The 17,710-nt window shown below is 30.2% G+C and overlaps 1 protein-coding gene across 6 annotated transcripts in view; it reads left to right on the forward strand.

Annotated features, from left to right (window-relative positions):
* LOC127071794 (KN motif and ankyrin repeat domain-containing protein 1) overlaps positions 1–17,710 on the forward strand; it is an 86,240-nt gene that overhangs the window by 16,783 nt on the left and 51,747 nt on the right. For 4 of the 6 annotated variants that reach the window (XM_051011461.1, XM_051011459.1, XM_051011460.1 and 1 more), the window contains 6 exons: positions 3,627–3,733; positions 3,958–4,038; positions 4,725–5,192; positions 6,196–7,469; positions 8,790–9,399; positions 9,482–11,488. In XM_051011461.1, coding sequence (XP_050867418.1) covers positions 3,627–3,733; positions 3,958–4,038; positions 4,725–5,192; positions 6,196–7,469; positions 8,790–9,399; positions 9,482–9,928 — 2,987 coding nt within the window. In that variant the 3' untranslated portion in view covers positions 9,929–11,488. Of the gene's footprint in view, positions 1–404; positions 900–3,626; positions 3,734–3,957; positions 4,039–4,724; positions 5,193–6,195; positions 7,470–8,789; positions 9,400–9,481; positions 11,489–17,710 lie in introns of those variants that run through there. The other 2 variants (XM_051011465.1, XM_051011464.1) reach the window with 2 other exon arrangements.

The raw sequence follows: 17,710 nt of genomic DNA on the forward strand, positions 1-17,710 counted from the left end.
GATTGAATTAATCACGTTAACGAGTCATTAACAGTTATAAACAGAAACACCAACAAACATGGAAATGTATATGTATATATATATATATATTTTTTTTTCCCTTTCTCTCAACCACTTGAATTAATAAAGAAAGAGAAGTCGGTGGTTGGATCACGATGGAAAGAGTGCAGAAGAGGAGAAACCTTTCCCGCCGCTGCTACCCCTCAGCCCCGCAGCCCCTTAGCCCCCAGCCTCCAGCCCCCAGCCTCCAGCCCCCACCCCCACCCCCACCCCCTTTTCCTCCTCTTCCTCCTCTTCCTCCTCTTCCTCCTCTTCCTCCTCCTTCTCCTCCTCCTTCTCCTCCTCCTTATTTTCCTCACATTCACATATGCGCGCACACTCGACCGTTCGCGATCGTATCCGGAGCCTCTTCCTCGGCCTATAGTCTTCGACTTTGGCTTGGTCTGGCAGTCAAACCGAAACTGTCGTTCTGGTTAAAACAAAGTTCCCGCGACGAACAATCGATCAATGCGCGATCAAAATGAAAAAACGAACGATTATCTATCGTAAATTATCCACGTTAAAACGAATTTTTTTATTACTGCAATAATCTATATATGTGTATATATATATATGTATGTATATATATAATGTATGTATGTATGTATGTATATACATATATCGAAAAAAGGGAAAGACATGAATGGTGTCGTGCAGTGAAAAAAGAAATAACAACAGTATAATAATTAAGGAATTATAGTAGACATTGTATTAAAAAATATATATATATATGTGTGTGTATATATATATATATACATAGATAGATATTGTGTGAAAGATTAGAAAAATCAAAATGGGGATGAAAAATTTTATTATGAAGCGGATACCTTTCTGCAAATTGAAAATTAAACGAAAATATCGTAAGTTTTTATTTCTATATATATATATACGTGTGTGTGTATATCATACATGTATATGTATGTGTTCGTTTTCTCTCTATTAAAGTACACGCAGACGGTGTCTTGCATTTTACGAGTACAAAGTTTATATATGTCTGTGTGTGTGTTTGTATATGTCTGCATGCGAGTACGCTTTCGCGAAGAAATTAAGTTCGAAACGGTCCAACGAGCGAAGTTATTTATAAGTCGACCGAATATCGGCTTCTTGCTCTTCCCGGTGATTATTAATAATCGGCATAACATCTCCGCGCGTCACGAAAGATAAAAAAGAAAAGAGAAAAAATTGAGAGGTGTTGTTATTGTTACTATTACTTTTTTTTTCTTCTAATTTTAGATTAATCGAGAACTCTTTTTTTTTCGAGGATTAAATTAATTATTTTTTAGGGTGCGTGCCATCGGTGATATTTTATTTGTTCATTTTTATTTATTCAAGACTTAGATTAATTAGGATCTTACTTAGATTAACTAGGATCTAAACAAAAATCTCTCTTTTTTTTTTTCTATTTTTTTGCAGCTTGCATCATTCAGATTATTCCTTTTTTTTTTTAAAGCTAAAATTAGTTAGGGTCTCAGCAACGATTTATTTTTTGTAACCTTAGATTACTTGAAATCCTACTAGTGATTTTCTTATACATAATATTTCTTTTTTAAAGATTAGATATTGGTCAGGGTCTTGCCAGTGATATTTCCTTCTGTATTTTTTATTCTTTCTCTTAACTTGGATTAGGATCCTATCAGTGGACTTTTTTTTGTAAGGAATTTAGATTAATTAAGTTTCTATTAATGATTTATTTATTCACTTTGTTTTTTGCTCGAAAGAGTTCAGATTACTTAGGTTCTTCTCAATAAATCTTTTTATTCATTTTGTTTCTTTTCTTTTTTTTTGAAAGATTAGTTCGAATCTCGCCACTGATTTTTTTCTTTTTTATATTTTGCTTTTTGTTAGAGGTCCAAGCAAGCATAACACAGCGAGTCCAATTAACTTACGCCGTTATCTAAGTCCAAACAAGTTGAATTCATTATCATTGCGTCAAACGTGTTATCCGAAGGCGCATCGTTTCGCTTCTAGAACTCGAATGACCTCGAATCTCTCTCTCTCTCTCTCTCTCTCTCTCTCTCTCTCTCTCTCTCTATCTTTCTCTCTCTCTCTCCATCTTTTTCTATCTCTTTCTCTTCTTTTTTCTCTCTTTTTTTTTTACTCCGGTTGGATAGTGTACGACTCGAATAGGCAATCGATCGTAACTTGTCGCGATCTTTGCATCGAATTGCAATAGATTTCTGATTCGTCGTTGCTTTGGCCAAAGCAACGTTGAGATAAGCCGTCTAATCAAATATTACAAGTTGATTTATAAATTAATTTTATTAGTAATAAAATTTTTGTTTTACGATAAGTTGATACTTGTTTACAGATTAGTTCGATATTGATCATTGCGATAAATATGATAATTTATTATCAGTCTGCTTTGTTTTATCATTTTTTATTCTTATTGAATCGATCAGAAAATATATAATTTTATATCGTGTTGCTAATTAGATGATTCAAATGATGTATAATATATGACATTATATATAGACGATATTTATGTCATAAATAATACAATATTATTTTATTATAAGAAATACGAAATGGCAAAAATTAAAAATTATTTTCATCGCGTTAATAAAATATTTCTTACGTCAAGCTAGTATCGTTTACGTTTCGATTAATTATTAATAAGACGAATTTGCCAGTCGAAACATTTTTCGTTGCGCTTTCCCGCACTTTTTACATTAAGAGTTACGACTAGTAAAGGTAATATAAAAATTTCTTTTATTACGCTTACTTGGCTCTACGCACGTATGTGCATACATATGTATATATCTAGTGGTATGCACAGTGAGAGCAAGTTGTGCATTGTTCCACATTAAACATATGTAAGTACATAAGTATATACATACATATATGTAAAATATACATATATACACAGATGTTATACGATAACGCGATGCACTTCGATGCGAATCGCGTGCCACGAATCTATTCGTACGCAACTTCATTTTTCGATTTTTCTTCATTTCTATTCAAATAAAATAATGATTATGGCAAACACTATAATTCGTTACATAAAAACTTCATTAAAAATTTCTATACTCTCGGCAATCTTTAATACGTAACGTATGGTTTAACAGGTAAAGTCATTTTTTTCTGGATTTAAATATTTCTTTAATTATTATTAGTATTGTTATAAAAAAAAAAACTTATTAAGTAACGTGTATTTATTAAATGGTCAATCAGTTTTTTAAATCCAGTGTCAATTCTATCGAACCGAATAATTTTTTGTTATTTCTTAATTAATAATAATGAGGTCAATGACCCTCTAAGCCCTCATTGACATTCGAGATAAATAAATGAAACAGCGAAAGGAGAATTAATTCTATTAAATAGATTCTCTAATAATTTTTTTATCAATGTAATATCAATAGACGATATTATTAAATTGAAATTGAATCCACTTTAACTTAAATCGAATTAAAAAATTGTTGAAAAAAAAGAAACAAAATATATAAAATCCAATTCAATTTAAATGAATGAATGAATGAATCAATCAATCAATCAATTACTCAATGAATAAATGAATGAACGAACGAACGTACGAAATATATAATGTTACGATTTATCATAAGTAAATATTTATTAAAAATTTAAAGATGGAACGACGAAGACAACGCCAGTACAACCAACAACGCGAACGAATGATCTCGACGATGCCAGCATCGGAAGTGTTAATTCAAATCTCAGTACCGGTGCTCTTCAGGTATAATAAAAATTAAACGATTAAATAAATTTCACAGATTTCTCATTTGTCGATTTTACATTTACATTTCGCGATATTTATTTCGTATATACGATACTCGAGAAAGAGAATGAGAATGCACGTATGCATTTATATATATGTATATATATATATATATATATATATATATATATATATATATATATATATATATATATTCTTTGTTTGTTTGTTAATATTGATAGAACATTCGTGAGCAGATGGCAGCGTCTTTGGAAAGAATGAGAGAGTTGGAGGAACAGGTCAAGGCAATTCCCATGCTAGAGGTAATTTTTCATAACTAGTTTCGATTCCTTTCATAAGGATGACTTAACCCGTTAACCCTTTCTAATATCATAACATTGAAAAGTCAGATATTAATATCGTAGAATTCTTTTTTTCTTTTTTCTCTCTATCTCTTAGAAACTTATTGTCGAGAGTATTAGATCGAAAGGTTAATGTTTCTTAAGTTCAAATAATACATTAGTATACTATATACGTATATATATATATATATATGTATATGTTTAGTATATCTACTTGGTACAGTACAATCATTATAATATTACTATACTATATATATATTTACATTGTATTAAACGAAAATAACAAAATTAATTTTCACTTTTCTTATCTTTCTTAAATATAACTCTTGTTTTACAGTGTATCAATGTTATACCATAATAACACTATATTAATATTCATCATCATCATTATCCAGTAAAATGACTATCATATTATATAATATGTTATGCCTATTACTTGATATTACTTTACTTAATTACATTACATATATATATATATACATATTCTATCAACGCATATACCTTTTATTCTTTATCACAATTAATTCTATAATTACATAGATATATAATTACATAGATTCTATAATTATAAGAATGAAATCCAATCAAATTTTTAATACAATTAAAGTCTAGGACGATAATACATTTTTTGAATGTGGGGAGAACAGGTGCAACTGTCGGTATTGAAAGAAGAGAAAAGAAATCTTTTGCGACGAGTCGAAGAACTGAGTAAAACGAATTCTAAGGAGGAAAAGATGAAGGAGATGAAGGAGATGAAGGAGGTGAAAGAGATGAAGGAGGTGAAAGAGATAAAAGAGGTAAAAGAGACAAAAGAATTAAAAGAGATGAAAAAGATAAAGGGAGAAAAGGAGAGGGACAGGGAGAGGGAGAGGGAAAGGGACGATAGTTTGGAAGAGATGAGGGTGGGAGAACAAACGATGGAAATCTCGAAGAGATATCGTAGCCAGTCGTTCTCAGAAGAACGGAATTCTTGGCGAGAATCAAGAAAGAATAGCGAATATCGTGGTGGTGGTTATGGTTGGTGGTATGGTGACGTCGATTCGACGCCTACTACGAGGGATACCGGAACGATGTGCGCCGTCATGACGCGGGACGTCGGTGTTTCGCATCAGCAGGTATTTACCGTTCCATATTTCCGTTAACAATTATTTTCTTATATATCCAATCGGTTCTGCTTCGAGAAATCATTCCTCGAGTCTTTACGTATTCCTTCTCGTTTGGAGAATTTCTTTTTTTTTTTTTCTTTTCTTTTCTTTTCTTTTCTTTTTTTTTTATTTTTCTTGTCCTTCCTCTTGTTCGTTTTTTCCTGCTTCTCGCAGAAAAAATTGTAGATAATGAAAATTTTCTTAGGATCAATCGAGTCTGCTATTAAATTTCGTTCCCTCGTTAGTCGTTCGGCTCTGGATAAATTATGGAAATTTTTAATTGTATATACATAGAGTTTTGTTTTGTCCTTTTTCTTTTTTTCCTTTTTTTTTATGATCACGAAGCAACGTTCTTCGTGTCTTGATACTTAATACTCGCAGGTATCGTTGCACTTTCTTTACTAAATTATTTAGTTATACATCCATTCCGTTCTGCTTCGAGAAATCCTTCGAAATATTCGATAGAAGAATTTTTGTTTTTCCTTTCTTCAAGAAATTTTTTTATAATCGGTTTCAATTAATTATAGGATATCGCTGTGGTGTAACTCTCAATGCATTTCTAGTTCATCAGGTTTGTTTGTTCGTTTTCTTTTTTTTTTTTTCTTTCGAAAGAGATTTTCTTTTTATTTTGTAAAAAATTCTCCAACTTGCAATATCCAGTTGCAAATATTCTCCAGTTGCAAATATCGATGCACTTTTATCGCTATCATCGATCCTACCCTAACAAATCTATTAATTTTTCCTACACATCATTCACTATTCTTTTTATTTTCGTTTAGAAAATTATTGATCGCATCGACGCGTTACACCTGCGCGTTACACCTGCGCGTCTATCGTTGCATTTCTCTTACGTTCTGTCAAAAAAAAAAAAACCGATCGACTTTTCGTAACATCGTTTCTTTCAGACGAAAAAGAGAACAGCAAAATGAATAAATAAATAATGAGTAAGAAATAAAATTATTAAAAATTATAGGTCCGAACGCGAGACGTGGGTATGTTGACGAGTACGCCGATAAAACCATGCTTAGAAAGAAGTCGAATACGAATCGACGAAATTTTACCAGATTTGAACGACACGAGTACAAGGATAATGACATCGACGAGATTACGTTGTTCGACCGATCAAACCAACAATTATTGGAAACGTAATGTAACACGTAATCAAGGAACTTCGATCGAGGATAATACGTCGTTAGAAATGAAGATCGATAAACATTATAACAAAATAATAATAAACCCACTTCAGATCGAAACGAATTCGTTGTATAATAGCGTCGACGACGATAGTAAGATATATAGAAAAATTCGTGAATTTGGTACGAACACGGAGAGCCCTTTGAAGAGATTAGAACGTGCACGTTTTCTCGTCGAGGACATAGCACCGGTGGTCGTTAAAAAGATCGATAAAAAATCATACGGCACGATTACAAATTTAATGATGAAGGATATATTGACGAACGAGGACGTGACCGTGATAGTCGACGATGCTCTTAGAATCTATAAGAATACCGTTTTAAAAAAGACGTCGAACAGGGGAACCCAATGCACCGAGGAAATAAAAAGGATCGTTGATAAGCGAGATCAACGGGTACAAACTAACGAATTGTCGTCATTTATTTCTAAACTGAAATCTAACATTGGCGTTACGGCCAAACCAAGATGTTCGGACGTTGGATTAGAAGTTAGAATTAATGCCGATACGCGAACCGTCGCAGTCGGTCCTGATCCACTTTCGATTCGTAATATTTCCTTGAATTCGATTAATTCTAGAAGTCATTCGTTTAATTATGGAGATAATATTAATAAAAGGAAAACGAGGACGATGAAATCGATCGGTGTGATGGTCGATGACCTTATCAAAATGGCGACGAAATCTGTAGATACCGACGATTTAACACCGAAGAGACGAGAATTCGGTACTTCGCCGATAAAGAAGAAATTTATCGACGTTTCGGTCGGTGACTCGATAAAACCTCATATATTAATATCATGCAGTACGAATTATTGCGACAATTGCAAGGAGACCATTAAAATGTTGGCTAAACAGATAACTAATAATAACGTTGAAAATAATATGAATCATCAAAACGCTAATCTGGTGTCGAGGATACCGAGACCATCTCACATAGCTCTCAATACTTCTGATCATAAAAAATTCAAGAGACAAGACACCTATACCAAGATACCGACTGCGGGTATTATCCGTTACGATTCGGATAATAAGGAACAGTATGATAGCAGTAATCGGTTAGTACAATTATTATTATTATTATTATTATATCGGTTATACGATATGGAAAGATGTTTGAGTGAATTTCGTTGAAAAAAGAAAAAAAGTGATTTGAGAAAAAATCAGTACTATCAATTTTCAATCGTGTACGATTTTATATTAAGATCTTATGTATAGATATTAAAGTAATGATGTTGAAATAGCTTTTTTAAGTTTTATATATATATATATATATATATATATATATATATATATATAAGTGTAGATCGATGATATACACTTACAGAAATTATTATAGAGAGAATTATACACAGTTAAAATTTAGATAAATTTTTATAGACAGCGAATTCGTTTGAAAAAGTAAAGAATGATGAAAAATTACTTACCAACGATACGTCCAGCATTTCAAATTATATCCAATAAATTTTATCTTGATTAGGATCGACGAGTACACTTAAATAAATAAAACACACAACAACGGATTAATACACACTGTTTAACTTCACAATAACTTACACTATGACGCACGATAATTTCTTTCAAACGAGAAGAAAATATTTCGAAGAATTAATTACTTTTAATACCGTATAATAATTATTTAATCGTTTTTTTCATTTTCGCTCCATACCGAAAAAACGTCGTTATAAACTATCTAGTTAGATTCGATTCTCGAACGTTGTTATTTCGATTCTCGAACATTGTTATTTCGATTCTCGAATATTACTTCACAACGACTCCACCTAGTGGCGGTTTTGTGAAACGTCGTTCGAGAGAGACGGACGCACTCATAGTTAGTGGAAGTACGTCAAAACGCGCGTCTTTATTTTATCAATCGTAAAAGTGTTTCGTAGTTAGTAGTGAAAAAGTGAAGGGTAAAAAGAATTGAAATATCGAAAAGATTTTCATTTATTATATTTACTTGATAAGTATTAATCGAGTCACGTATTGTGTATATTACGCAGTATTAGTCATGTTCGCGAATATCCTTGATTTTGTATTCCTTTGTTGTGTCGTCGATACGTCGTGCAAGTAAACTTCTTTTCGATTTAAATTGGATCGATGCTGCATCCTCGGCAGCATCAACGACAAGACTCTGGTTGCTCGATCAACGGGACGAATATTTCACGGTGTAGTTTCGTTCAGAATGGGTATTTTTTATTTTCCTTCTCTCTCTCTCTCTCTCTCTCTCTCTCCCTCTTTTTCTCCCCCCTTTCTCTCTCTCTTTCTCATACAAACATTCATATTAATTTAATATTAATAATCTACCTAATAATTTCGATCGTGTCCGTGTGTGCGTGCGTATATATACATGTTTGTTTTTTATTTTATTTTAATAGCCTTCGACAATTGGAAACGGAGAAGGAAAGAAATGACAAATCTATGTCGGAGGACATGTCTCAGGACCAGCCTGAAAAAGGCGTCGAAAACGAAGAGAAACAAGAGCTACCTGAGTCGGCTCTCTTTCAACCTATCCAAGATGATCCAAGAAAAAAAGTGGAACCGTCCAAAGAAATGCAAGCCGCCATGAAAGTGTTAAACGATAGTTTTAAAAAGTCTCCTAGTAGAAACGTTTCTCATCAGATTAAAAATGCCACCAATATAATACAACAAGAGTGGTTTAAAATATCTAGTACGGCTAATGCCAATCCCTTGGACGTGGAAGATTATTTGGATTGTTTCGAAGAATATTCTAGTACCTTGCTAGAGTATATTGTAAATACGACTGACTCCAGCGGTAACACCGCTATGCATTATGCAGTTTCTCATGGAAACTTCGACGTAGTTTCCATACTTTTAGATTCCAAAGTGTGCGATATCAATAAAGCAAACGTGGCTGGATATACGGCGGTAATGTTAGCTGCACTGGCGGAAGTTAAAAATTCTACTCATGCTTCCGTAGCAAACAGACTGTTCCAGCTTGCCGATGTCAACATTAGAGCCAAATTGGTAATCATTTAGTTTGACCGCTTCAACAAGAACAATCTATGTATAGATTTATTTATTTCTTGAACCCATCTTTTTTTTTTAGCACGGACAAACAGCATTAATGTTGGCAGTGTCTCATGGAAGGAAGGATATGACACAATTATTGTTGGACGCTGGTGCCGCGGTTAATATTCAAGATGAAGATGGTAGTACGGCTTTAATGTGTGCAGCCGAACATGGACATACCGATATAGTACGAATACTTTTAGCTCATCCAGAATGCGATTCATCGATTGTCGATATAGATGGTAGTTCCGCTCTAAAAATTGCATTGGAAGCTGGTAATAGAGATATCGGTGTTTTACTTTATGCACATGAGCACGTTAATAGAGGTACTAGCCCATATTCGTCTATAAGACGAAGTAGAAGAGGTTCAAAACCAACAACGCCAACTGGCCCTTCTCCTTCCGCTCCTGTAAGTCCAGCACCTTCCCGAAGGATGCATTCATCCACGGTTTCCCTCAACACTTCAAAGTATTCCGCTAAATAACAGAGGAGCATTTGGAGGCTGTTAACAAAGTTTGGTAAGAAAAAAGATTAAAATACTTACCGTTAATCGCCTCGATATTATAATAATTCGAGGTTAAGGGAGGATTCGGTTTTTTCTTTCTTCTTCTTCTTCTTCTTCTACTTCTACTTCTTCTTTTTCTTTTCTTCTTTTTTTCTTTTTTTTTTTTCCTGATAAAATATGATATCAATCCATTTTAATCAAAACTAAATGAAATTCTTGTTCGATGAGAATCTATTATAAGTAGTTTCTTCGGGTGTGTTGTAACATAACGAATTTAGATAAATGCTCAACTTTTGTACATATCTATTTAGAGGATGGTTGAGCTATTATTTTACCGTGATTGGAATTTATAGAAACGGGGTTGTTGCACTCTTTTCCAGGTGCTATCAATTGTTTTCTACAAATAGTTAATAAAACCTTACGCAAGTATGAGTTTTCATATCAAATTTTACAATGTTTTATAATAACAATTTGGGAACATTTAATAAGTAGAGAGAAAGAGTGAAGAATATCAGAGTTAACGTGTTTCCAAAATTAGGGGAAAAGGAAAAAAAACGATCAAGTACAAAATATCCCTCGATGCAGAGTTAGCTAAACGTGCCACAGTAAAAACTAAAAAGAGGCATTTTTTTTATTTTATTTATTTATTTCTTTTTTTTTTTTAAGAAAAAAGGGAATCGTCTTCCAACGAGCTGTGGCTCTAAACATTCCAAAATTATTGAATTAAAAAAAGAAAAAAAAAAACCAGAATAATAAAAAAGACGTAAAAATAATATCACATTTTCTTCGCGAATATTCTTTCTTTTTACCATACTTTCTACATAATCTCCATATTCTTTAGGCCTAATCGCCGTAGATCCTTGAAAACTGAAAGGTATAATAATAAAGAAGGTAAAAAATAAAAAGAACCTAGAAAGTGATAAAAGTAATAATAAATGGTGCAGAAAAAAATAAAGAACATAAGGATTTTAAAAAGTGTACAAAAGAACCTCGCGCGTAGAAGAAAGGTCAATAGGGTGTTAACTCATAAGTCTATTTAATTCATTAAGAAAATTCATACACATATATATATATATATTATCAACAATTGTTTAATAATAATCGTCGCACACAGTCGAATTTATAATAAAAAATAAAAAATAAAATATAATAAAATAAAATAAAAATAAAAAAATACACGCACACGCCCACACTCAAATAAAACATACGTACACACACGCGATAAACGATGAATAATCTATAAAACGTGTATAGTAAGAAATAAAGAGGGTTTTGCGTAAATTTAGATGATCGATCAGTAATACGATATGACTGAAACGATTTCTTTGTAGAATTGTGAATAAACGGATACGTTTGAAAATGATTTCATTAACGTTTATCCTAAAAAAAAAAATAAAAAAAAAAAGTAAAAGAAAAGTATCTCTTCTCGTTAAGAATCGATTTATAAAAAAAAAAACGGTGTTATACATATAATATATCTCTTTGTATTTATCAATTGGAGATAACATTGTATAAAATAATGATCTACATTAGATAGTAGTGAGATGTTTTTCATTGTTTGTGCCTTTATATTTAAACATATTATTATAATTGATAATAAATTTTCAAAATGATTTGAAAAATTTATTGGACGAAGCACGTTACTTAGGATAAGATTGTGTTAATAAAAAATAAAAAAAAAGAAGAAATGGAAAAGGGTAAAAAAATAAGAAATGTAAGTGTAAACTATCTTTTATTTCGAATTTTACAGTTTAAGTCATAGTAATGTTTAGTAATAATAATTACAATTATAGAGACGCGATAACGAACAAAAATGCCGCAACATTTTTTTTCTTTGTATTCTGAGGATCTTATATATAATTATATATATATATACATATACATATACATATCCATATACATATGTGTGTGTATATATAGATACAGAATGATTGAAGAAATTATAAGAGCAAGGCATATTTTTTTCCTGATGTATGTTAGAAGAAAATTTTAAAAGAAAAAGATGAATGATTCGTATGTCTTTTGGCAAGTGTAATAAAGTGCATACATTATTTATAACATATGTCTATATATAATAATATTTTTGTTAATTTCAATGAAGAAAAAAGATATGACTTGTTACAGTTGCTTGAATCATTTTGTATGTGTATGTAAGAGATTGTATATATACGTCTACTGTTTTATATATCACTAGTTATTTCAGTTTATTTATTTTTTTTTTTTAGAATGTTTCTTTACTTGTCGCAAAAATTACAAAAATTAGAAATACTTTGCTTCTGCCCTATACAGTTGGTTATTTTTTTGTTTTTTTTTATTAATTAATTAATTAAGTAATTAATTTGTTTAGCTGTATCTTGAATTTTTTTTTTATTATTCTTAATAATTATCTTTGGCTATATATAGATACAGAGGATATTCTTTTTATCTGCCAGGATCGCCACCTTTTTCCAAGGTTGCTCATTCTAAGGCAGTTTCTTTCTATTTCCTTAATTTATTTATTTATTTATTTATTTATTTATTTATCTCACATATGACTACTTATAATCAACGTTGATGGCACTCGCAGATAAGTTGCATTTTTTTTTTAATCTTCTATATTTTAATTCTTCTATGTTTTAAAGATATCGTTTTAATCTTGGGATATATATAGATCATCGAAGGGGACACAATTCTGGATCGATCGATCGACGCTCACGCATTTTTTCTTTTTTTTATTAACAATCTAATTCTTTACGGAACAAAGCCACGCAGTTTTTTATTTTCTCGGTCAATATATATATATATATGTAAGCGATTGATAGTATTTATAGATCGGATCTATTAACCTATATTAGTTATAATAGTTTTTCTAGCGTGACATCACGAAGACACTTGTATGGAAAGCGGTAAAGTACAAGAGAAACGTTTGTTTTTTTTAATTCTTGCTTTTTTTTTTCTAAACTTCGATTTATTATGTCTTCATAATGTAGGACCAAGTTGTATATAATGTATATACATTATATATATGTACAGAGTGGGACATCTATTTAGAAGTATTAAACACCGTTATTTTACGCTTATTTTGCACTTACTTTGCGTATTTTATTTAAAGAGTTTACGACTTTTAGTTCGAAAGATATTATCAAGTAAATGTAATAAAAAAAAAAATTTTTTTTTTTTTAATAAAAAATTAATTATTAATTAATTAATTATTTATTAATTAACGTAATTTTACGAAAGAATTGCAATTTGAATTATTTTTCAAAAGAATGACGAATTTAATTCGTAAGAATTTGTTTATAACAAATTGTTTATAACAAATTGTTTAATTAGTTATTAACAATATGCTGATAAATTAGGAAAAATTATGCCCTTTAAAATGATATTTGTTTCAAGTCTGTACGACTTTCCGTTCGGAAGATATAGCCTTTGAAAGATTTTCATTCATAATTCGTACATTCATAATAATACAGCTGTTCGTAGTAATAGTAGTAGTAGTAGTAGTAGGCCCTCGTAAATTCTTGGAATTTAAGTAGGTCAGTGTGTCACCGAGTATTTATGAATGAAAATATAGGTTAGTAGGTCAACGTAAACGCCTTGCATTTACATTGGAATATCTCCGGAACTAATAGTCGTAGAAACTTAAATGAAATATCGTTTTAAAGGGCAGAATTTTTACTATTTTCTGAACATATTGTTAATAATTAATTAACAATTTGTTATAAACAATTTGTTATAAACAAATTTTTAACGAACTAAAAACGTCTTATTTCGACAAAAACAAAAAGAAAAGTTGAATCGCGACTAACTTATAAAATTATATAAATCAATATAAATAATTAATAAACAATTTCTTTTATATTATTATTAATAATTAAATCTTTCTTTAAATGGGAATATCTTCGGAACTAGATGTCGTAGAAAGTTGAGTGAAGTATCATTTTAAATGGTAGAATTTTTACTACTTTTTCAGCGTATTGTTAATAATAAATTAACGATTTGTTATAAATAAATTCTTAACGAACATTTAGATATCTTTAAAAAATGCAAACATTCGAGATGATCATAGTTATTGGCTCATCCTGTATACATATATACATATTTTTTCTTCTTTGATTTTTTATTTTAATCCCCTATTACAACAATAACAGAATACAAAGAAAATAAACAATAAAAATATTTTATTTTGTATACATTGATATCTAACAAACAAGACATTATTAGAATGCTTCTTATATATATAGTACCACTTTGCTCTCGACTATTTGAAAAAACTCTCTTCGCTTATTATTTATTCTCATTTTTAATAACTTTTAATAATTGTTATTAATAACTTTTTATAATACAAACGTGCTCGATGAATTTTTTCAATGTTGCTTCTTTCTATCTCTTTCTTTCTTTTCTCTTTTCAATCGCTCCTGTAATTATACACGTGTACGATATTTTAGATTCATTATTTGTTTTATTATATTTTCGCATGATTAGTGTTATTTTTTTTTTTTTATTTTATTTTCTTTTTTTCTTTTTTGGAACAATCGGATGCCTTCGACACTATCGAACAAATATAGATAACTATTTACCATTAATTAATTTATAGGATTTTTTCTTTGCAGTTTTATTTAGAAAATAATTCAACATATATTTGTAGAATTAAAAAATACGAGATCGATCGAAGAAAAAGAAGAAATAAGTATCAGTATTTTATAATTAGCACGAGTCTAAAAATCAGGAACATATGTATGCATGTGTATTTATACATCCTTTTCTTATTTTTTTTTTTTTTTTTTATTTAAAACGCATTATACAACAATGATTCGAAACAAGATGGATTCAACGATTTCCTATGCCCTTTCTAAGACTTTTAGACTTACCATTTTTTAGGAGCATTTAGCGATCTTAAAATTAAATAAATCTCATAGTGGTTATACGTAGTAGGGTGGTGGTATGTATATAAACGTGTGTGATTAGATCACACGAGAATAGATCATCTTGTATAATATTAGATTAGGTATATAGATAGGAAGATATCGATTAATAATAAAAAGAGATTCATTGAACGATTTTTTTCATGTTTTTTTTTTTCCTTCATTTCTTTCTTTTTTTTTCTTTTTTTTTTTCATTTATAGTGACGCAGAGGTATTGAATGATGGCGGAAGGACAGCAGGGGATGGGGGTGGAAAGAACGCGTTAAACGCGTTGTTAAATAGTAATAATTATAGTAGTGTATTATACATACACGTATAAATCGCGATAAATGCTAAGATCGATGTAATAATAAACGATCGACAACATTTTTTTTATCTCATCATCTTTTCTTTATCTCTCTCTCTCTCTCTCTCTCTTTCCCTCCCTCTCTTTCGGCCCCACCCCCATTTTTTTAATTTCTCCAATTTTTATCTTCTTTATCGAGTCTTCGTACCGTATTCCATTTTTTTTTTTAATTTTTTTTCTCTTCTTTTTTTCTTTTTTAATATTTTACATTTACAATAAATAATCAACATCTAAACGTTTACACGTTAACTACACACGTCCTTGCTTTGCGACGCTTTTTAAATGACTTTTTCTTTGGTTTTTTTTTTCCTTTCTTTTTATTTTTGTTTTCACTTACCCCCACTGCCCCCGCCCTCGGTCCTGCCACCCAGCCACCCACTCACGCACACACACACACACACAAACCCAAAGAATCCTACAGCTCGTTTATCGTTCATGATCTTCATGGCTGTTGTTATATATATATTTTTTTTCTTTTTCTTTCTCTTTTTTTTTTATCGAGACCCGATCCGTACACTAACATTTTTTATATTTTGATCGATAACGTTGTTTAGAGCCTCTTTTTTATTTTATTCACGTTTCGCAAAACGCAAAACGCACATACATATATTCGAGCAGCTCTCGAAACTTCTGCGTTTGTTGTAGTTGTTGTCGTTGTTGTTGTTGTTGTTGTTGTTGTTGGTTGTTGTTGTTGTTGCAAACACATTGTTTCACATGACAGATGATTGACCATAAACATAAGAAATTATTTACAACCAGGGAAACGAAATAACATAAACGAAAACAGGAATACTCTCATTATACCGATTAGATCGATTGGAGAATTATTTTTATTCGACAAACTTTTTTTCAATCACGTTAAATTTTATTTCCTTTTTCTTTTTTTTTTTTTATTGTTAATCATTCATAATCATTATGAACAATAAACACGCGAGAGATGCGGCGAGGAGTATATTTTTTTCTCTTTTTTTTTTCAGTTTTTTTTCTCTTTTTTCTTTTCCCATATACATAAGTTCGAAAGAAACAACGAGATAAGCGAAACGTTCTCCAACACTTTTTGTAACTCTTATATAATTGTATTTATTCATTCATTCATTTATTTATTTATTTATTTATTTATTTATTTATTTATTTATTTATTTATATATATATAATTTTTTTTTGTTTAAACGAATTAACACTACCCTTTTCGGTAAACCTACATGTGTGTTGTATTTACGATTACGAGTTTCAGAACTCGAATGGCATTATAATATATATATATGTAGTCGATCGCTATACATATACATATATATTAAAATATAAACAAATAAATATATATGTATATATATATGTATGTGTGTGTGTGTGTGTTTGTGTGTATCTGTATTTTTTATATATATATACAAGAGCACATCGCAAATTTCGATCTTATTTTATTTTATTTTATTTTATTTTATTTTATTTTATTTATTCATTTTTTTCATCAAAATTATCATGGCTTTAACGTCGAAAGCAACATTTCTCTCTCTCTCTCTCTCTCTCTCTCTCTCTCTCTCTCTCTCTCTCACTCTCTCTCCCTCTATCTGTCTCTCTCTCTCTCTCTCTCTCTCTTTATTTTTTATTTTCCATTAATCACCAACGAATTAGATATTCTAGCTCGCGCGATTATTATTATTATTTTAATATTAATATTATATTATTATTACATAGGTATGTATACGCTGAACATTCGTGTTTTTCTTCGTTATATATGTATATATATATATATATGCATACATGTACATGTTTATATATATATATATATCTATATATACTTTAGTATATACTTCGGTATATACAACATATTTTTCTTTTCTCAATTTTTTTATTTATTTATTTATTTATTTATTTATGTTTTCTCTCTTTATTAACTACAATTAACACACGCCTTCTCTCTCTCTCTCTCTCTCTCTCTCTCTTTCTCTCTCTTTCTCTCTTTCTCTCTCTATCTATCTCTCTGTATAATCGCATCTAACGCGTCTAACGCGTTTCTTCCAATCGTTTTAGTTAATAAATTGCAATTTTTTTTCTTGCTTTATACTTTATTTTTTTTTTCTATTGGCTCTCCCACACCGTACTTTTTTGACAAGGAACGATTATATCTATTTATATAAGTATACGTGTATGATACATATGTACGTATATATATATATGTATAATACATATATATATGTATATGTATATATTTATATTCATATATGTAGGAAAATGTAAGAAGAGTTTTGTGTGAATGCATTAGAAGTTTTTCATCGTCGATAGTCAATCAAAAAGGGTTAAGGTAAAGAGCAAGGGGTGGAAAGGGGGTTGTTTTAATTCGTCGCATTTAAGTAGCTATTTAAGTAATTAAATGATATCGACGAGAAATCAGCCTGCTTTTTATGATGATTTTTATTATTTTTATTATTATTATTACTATTATTATTATTATTATTTTTATTATTATTATTACTATTATTATTATTATTATTATAGTTAATGGGATGACTATAT

Source organism: Vespula vulgaris, chromosome 23 (genome assembly GCF_905475345.1).
Source record: "Vespula vulgaris chromosome 23, iyVesVulg1.1, whole genome shotgun sequence".
In the NCBI taxonomy this organism is placed as follows: domain Eukaryota; kingdom Metazoa; phylum Arthropoda; class Insecta; order Hymenoptera; family Vespidae; genus Vespula; species Vespula vulgaris.